We start from the raw sequence: 5,877 nt of genomic DNA on the forward strand, positions 1-5,877 counted from the left end.
GATACGAAAACAGAACTGACTAATCAACATATGCTCTGATACCACATGTTGGTTCAGTTCTGTTTAAACATAATGGAAAACATGAAAACATACCTGTCACCGCAGACAGTGCAGTGGAGAATCCAGTGAGAGAAGACGACATGGAGTTCGACATCTTTGTCAAGGTGATCAGGTTCCTCCTTGGGGTGCTGACTGATGATGGTGACTGTGAAACCGAAAGGGTATCGGCTATAGGAGAGGAGGTCGATGATGATGTTATGCTTATGGGGTGTGTCTAATTGTGTAACTGTCTAACCCCTTAACCTCCACATAAGTCTCCTTATATAAGCACCTAGGAGGAAACCTAATTAGTTAATAAGGGTAATATGGTCCATCAACAATTACCAACTAATTATTTAATAGGTTATAATATATTTTGATCTATATTATGTAAATGATTATAATGGCTACTAGATTAAATATTAAACATAATATATTTAATCTTACACGTTGTTCCAAATGTACTCCACCAAGTCCGCTTGTAGGTTATGATGTGTGTACTCGTTACGTAGAGCGAACATGTTCAAATCTTGTTGTTCCCCACTAACTGGAACAGAATTTCCAGTAGACGCGTTTTCATCGTACTCGCATATCGCTCTACCTTCGTCTTCAATGACCATGTTATGAAGGATGATACAAACGTACATAATGTTTCGTAACCGCTTTGGTGTAGCCGAACGTGCTGGATGTTCAATGATTTGCCATTTTTTTGTAGAACACCAAAAGCCCGTTCAATATCTTTCCTCGCACCCTCTTGAAACTTCGCAAGCTTTTTTCTTTTATCGTTTTAACAATTGTCGAGTATGTTGGGTATATCCCATCGGCTAGGTAGTAACCTCGCCTGTATTCCACCCCCGAAACCGTAAAGCTTGTGTCTGGACCTGTACCCGCCACTACATCCTCAAATATCTGTGACTGGTATATGATGTTAAGGTCATTGAGCGAACCAGGTAGACCAAAAAAAGCATGCCAGATCCAGAGATCCTGTGACGCAACAGCCTCTAGAATAATAGTCGGATGTCCATGATCTCCCCTAGTATACTGACCTTGCCAGGCAACTGGGCAGTTCTGCCACGACCAGTGCATGCAATCAATGCTCCCGAGCATTCCTGGGAAACCATGTCTATGTTCGTGTGCTTGATATAATTTTTGAACGTCGTTTGCGTTCGGCTTCCGCAGGTATCGCTTGCTATACAATTTGACAACCCATTCACAAAACTTGTGCAAACATAGACGTGCGGTTCTTTCAGACATCCTTATATACTCGTCTAATGCATCGGGTGCGAAACCGTATGCCAGTTGGCGAATGGCCGACGTACATTTTTGTAAATTACTGAAACCCCTTTGCCCCCTAGCGTCGTTTCGCAGTGTAAAAAACAGATCAGACTGGGCGGGCCATGTCGCCTGCAATACGTAAAAACAGTGGACGACCCATGCGGAACCGACGTCGAAAAATCTCGGCTGGGTACACGGGTTCGTCGGCAAAATAATCGGCTACTAGTTTAACGTGGGCGGCTATAAATTTAAAACGAAACATAAATAAAATTAATTATAAAATATATTTTCAAATATATATAAAACATAAGGAAAAAATACTAAAATACTAAAATACCTTCTTGGTCTCGGTTTAATTTTGCTCGTCTAATTAGCCGTTGGGACGACGCTTCATCACCCGCCATGATGACCTGAGCCGCGTTCATAACCATGTTATGCATAATAGCATCCTCTTCCGAAGATGAAGAATACCACGTAGACGAAGATGATGAAGAAATGGAAGAAATTGAAGAAATGGAAGAAGGTGAAGCCATGATAATTTTTGAGAGGGAAATGAGGTGGTAGCGGGTAAAAAATGGTATAAAATAGATGAGTTTTTATAAAAAGAGAAGAGGGGTTATAAAATGTGAAAGAGATATGAGATTGTAGTGGGTGAAAAGTTGTGAAAAAATGTGTAAAAGGGGTGAGTATTTATAAAAGTGGGAGTGAATTTGGTGATTTTTTGAAATATAACCGTTTGAAATATTAAATTAAATGAGAAATTAATTTTTTTTTAAATAACGGCTAGTTTTTGTACTTGGGCCCCACAAAATGTTCCGTCGCAAACGGCGAAGAAAGGACGTTTAGGACGGGACGGCAGGGGGCGGCATGGTGTGCCGATCCGTCGCCGTATGAGGACGGGGTGAAGACGGTGCCATACCGTCTAGCCTTAGTGACTTGTGCGTGTAACTTTACTAGCTGAGTATGAACCAAAACTCCAAGTACATACATTTCAATATACCAAAACTAGGTTAATGTTTTTTTTTTTTTTGTGAAAATAAGATAGCATAATAGCTTTTACAGTATTAACCATTTTAAAACTATTTAAACACCATTCTAGCAAGGAAGACAAGAAAGGAAGAAGTTGAATGATACATGTCAATCATCATAGAGTCCATCCGACGCGAATCTTGACATGGACTACGATACTAACCGAACTTGTGTTGGCAGACGTATTACAATGTGTAATGAGGTCACACAGCCAAAATCCAGAACCAGTTGGATGGTAAACAACTCAACATGCACACACAAAACGGATGCTGCTAGCAAACAGATATCTTTTCCTTCCAAAAAGATGTACCAAAACGTCAGCTACAAGTTGGTTTAAGATCCGTATTTTTATAAACCCGATAATAATTCCTCACTGAAACGAGTATCTGATTACCTTACGACATTCATATTTTAACCATGCATAATAGTGTAATACAATGTAACCATCAGTGAATGACAGGCTTCAGAGGGTGAGCTCTCAGTTCCGATAAATTCAAGCTTGCATCAAGCTCTTCATCTAGTTCCCCAATAACACTTCTGCACGATCACAATGATTAAAAAAAAACTAATTATGTATTCTAATAGAAACGAAAAAAAAAAAAACGTTTCGGACTTGGTCAAGGGAGTTCAAAAATAAAGCATTTAACTTTTAAAAACATTATAAAATAAATAGATCATCTGCCCATGTCAAAATTTGACAGGTTACTTTACCCAAAAAAAAAAAAAAAAAAAAAATTGACAGGTTATGAGTCAAACTAATCCCCGTCATTGGCGTAGCTTAGTGGGGGCGGGAGGGGGCGGCCGACCCCCCGAACTTTTCGCTCTGTAGTGAAGAGTATGTAGTTTTTGTATAGAAATTTTTGGGTATATACGTTTTTTACCCCCTGGTTTTATAGATATTTTTGGGTATATACGTTTTCGACCTCCTGGTCGGAAATCTCAAGCTTCGCCACTTATCCCCGTTGACCATTTTTGAAAAGTGAAGTGGTTTTAGTAAAAATTTTGGATGTCCAACGACGGAATAGCAATTTTAGCTCAAATACAAATGGATCATACATGTTATCACCCCTTATGATGTAAAGACCTAACACAAGTTGCTGAACACCCTCCTGCAAGTCAAAGAAGCAATTAATGTTAATGGTCAAACCTTGAAGGTTCACTAAAAGTGTGGTTAAACACACAAGGAAATGTCACAAAGTCAATGATATGTGCACGGAGAATATATGTAGACTTAGGAGTGTGTTAATGGGCAAATTACAATTTTAACATCAGAATATATGAATTTATAGGGCGCAGCATGGAGTAAGATTCTGAAAAAGAAACCAACATCGGTTTTGTTATAAACGGAGGAACTAACCTTGGTCGAATAGACTCTTTCATGAGATTCATCAAGAATAATATTTGTAGCTTGATCGAACCCTTTCAATACTCCCTGAGTGCAAAAGAAAAATAAAACAACAATTGTTGTAATTACTTAAATTTGTAAAAAGTATGTGATCCAAACAAAAAGATAAGCTCACCACTATGTTGCGTCCATCATTCGTGATAACTGAAATGTATTCTGAAAAATAAGATGGCAAAATGGAGTGAGAGTAAGTCCATAAAAGACTGAGTGTTAGCTCACAGGAAATAATAATACTTAATGCCAAACACATTTTATGAATAAATGTCTACAAATACTACAAGTAGAACAAAGAAGACCCAGAGATTGTTGTACTTACGATCAACGACAGATTCAAGTCCTGGCCCACCCAACATTTTTACGATACTGCTTCAAAGCCTTCAAAAGAAGAGATTTATGAGTCAACTATTCACCGAAAGAGAAGTTATTTAAAAGAAAGAGGTTGGGTTCACCTGCCAATAATATGTTCACCATCTTGGTTTTAAAAAGCGCAAGGAACAATTTACTCTATATAATTTTTTTATATTTCTCATAGATTTTTAGCATCACGCCATCACTTATGACTTACCCAAAATTTAGACATAAATAAGCTCTACATATGGTTTAATATATAATTAACCTATATATACAACCTAAAAAGCTATATGTACAACATCCCGATGCATAAACCTTCCCCCCCCCTTACAAAAGCACACCTCAAGACCACGCCTCTAGTCGCTTTTCCGTGTGCCTCACCGCGTCAGAAGCAAAGGTCGCTTCGCGTCTAGGCGCGCTTTTAAAAACCCAGTTCACTGTTTCCTTTTAAATTGAATAAACTTTCAATATAATAACAAAAGATATGATACTTTTTTAATAAATAAACTTATAAGTGAGCTAGGAGTGTGCAAAATACTTCCAGACGAACACATAAAGTAAACTGTAAAGTGTAAACCGAAACAATATCGGCTTATATTGGGCCAGTTCTTGGTTCTTGAGAGTATACTAAAAGGCAGTTCTCGGAACGATGGTCAGCTCAGGAGCAGGAACCGACCTGGTTAATTTCTAAGAGCTCGGATTGGATTATGGCTATGGATACTGAGACCAAGGCACTTTAACCCAACAAACTGTGGCAATGGTTATTCTCTCATTGGACATGAATCTTTGTGGATGTAAACAGGTTTGATAAACACAATGAATAGGCTGATAGCACCTTAAGGATATAAAACAGGTACTGTAATTGTTTACAAACCTAAATAAGTCTCATTTAGGCAACGAACAAGCCAAATACAATGGTTTACTATGAACACAAGGGGATGATCAATCAAGGATACAAGAAGAAACTTTTGATCAAATGTTATTAAAATAAACAATCTTGATTTAAAACCCAGGTAGTTGAATGCTTGATATGGTATATTTCTGAATGGTTCTTGAACAAATTAAGATTAATCTTTAAGATGAGTATCTTAGAACAACAGCAGATAGTTAGAGACAAAATAAATATAATCCTGTTCATTTAGGACTTTCGTCGAACACATGGTATGCATTATGCAATATCACCTAAGAAATTGAATTTATTTGAAGAAAACTTTGCTTGATACCTGCCTTCTTAGGGTTCACCAGAGAAAGACTTCCCGAATCCTGTCGCTGATATTACAATTTGAACTTCTTATTGTTGAAAAAGGGTGTCTTGAACGGAAAAGGGGGATGTATAGTGGGGGGAAATGTTTAGAATTTTGGGTTTTCATATATATAACCTGAGAGGTTAATCCGGTTAACTTCTTTAATTAAATAAGTTTATGTTCGGGTTAACATTTTTAATCCGTATAATAAACATGTTGTGTTCAGGTTGAAATATTTGACATGATATGTTCGAGTGACACTTTTTTAAGTGCGTATGAATTAGAACTGATGTCATTCACATAAATAAATACGGAGGTTGTGATCAGGTTTATCAATTCAACCAACTAACTTGACGTGATTGTCACACATCAGTAGATCTAGCCAACAAATCGGTCTCGTCAATAAGAAAACTATGAGGCGGATCATTGCTTTTGAATTTTATACAAACGCGCATATGAACGCTTTCTGAACAATTATAAGCTTTGGACCAAGCAAAACTTTTATGTCCTGAGATTAGTCCTTATAAGTCATAA

The 5,877-nt window shown here is 37.5% G+C and overlaps 1 protein-coding gene across 4 annotated transcripts; it reads right to left on the reverse strand.

The window, feature by feature from the left end:
- Positions 1-2,425: 2,425 nt before the first annotated feature.
- LOC110878660 (sm-like protein LSM8) lies at positions 2,426-5,478 on the reverse strand. 4 transcript variants are annotated; one of them, XR_002558128.2, is made up of 7 exons: positions 5,327-5,478; positions 4,065-4,123; positions 3,864-3,904; positions 3,701-3,775; positions 3,400-3,452; positions 2,738-2,880; positions 2,426-2,664 (listed from the first exon to the last, which is right to left on the reverse strand). XR_002558128.2 is itself a non-coding variant. In XM_022127002.2 (6 exons), the coding sequence occupies exons 2-6, from the start codon at positions 4,099-4,101 to the stop codon at positions 2,790-2,792; spliced, it is 297 nt and encodes a 98-aa protein (XP_021982694.1). In that variant the 5' UTR covers positions 4,102-4,123; positions 5,327-5,478; the 3' UTR covers positions 2,435-2,789. The 4 variants fall into 4 exon arrangements, 3 of the variants coding, with proteins under 3 accessions (XP_021982694.1, XP_021982695.1, XP_021982696.1); XM_022127002.2 differs by having other exon boundaries at positions 2,435-2,880; XM_022127003.2 differs by having other exon boundaries at positions 2,435-2,880; positions 5,323-5,466.
- Between the last annotated feature and the right edge of the window lie 399 nt (positions 5,479-5,877).

The sequence above is a fragment of the Helianthus annuus genome, chromosome 9 (assembly GCF_002127325.2).
Source record: "Helianthus annuus cultivar XRQ/B chromosome 9, HanXRQr2.0-SUNRISE, whole genome shotgun sequence".
NCBI lineage: Eukaryota > Viridiplantae > Streptophyta > Magnoliopsida > Asterales > Asteraceae > Helianthus > Helianthus annuus.

Bases quoted from the DNA above. Each gene is read 5' to 3' on its own strand.
- LOC110878660 (XM_022127002.2), bottom strand. From the start codon at position 4,101: ATGTTGGGTGGGCCAGGACTTGAATCTGTCGTTGATC. The intron at 3,905-4,064 runs GTAAGTACAACA...CTTATTTTTCAG, and splicing joins ACTTGAATCTGTCGTTGATC to AATACATTTCAGTTATCACG. The intron at 2,881-3,399 runs GTATGATCCATT...GTGATCGTGCAG, and splicing joins ATCATAAGGGGTGATAACAT to AAGTGTTATTGGGGAACTAG.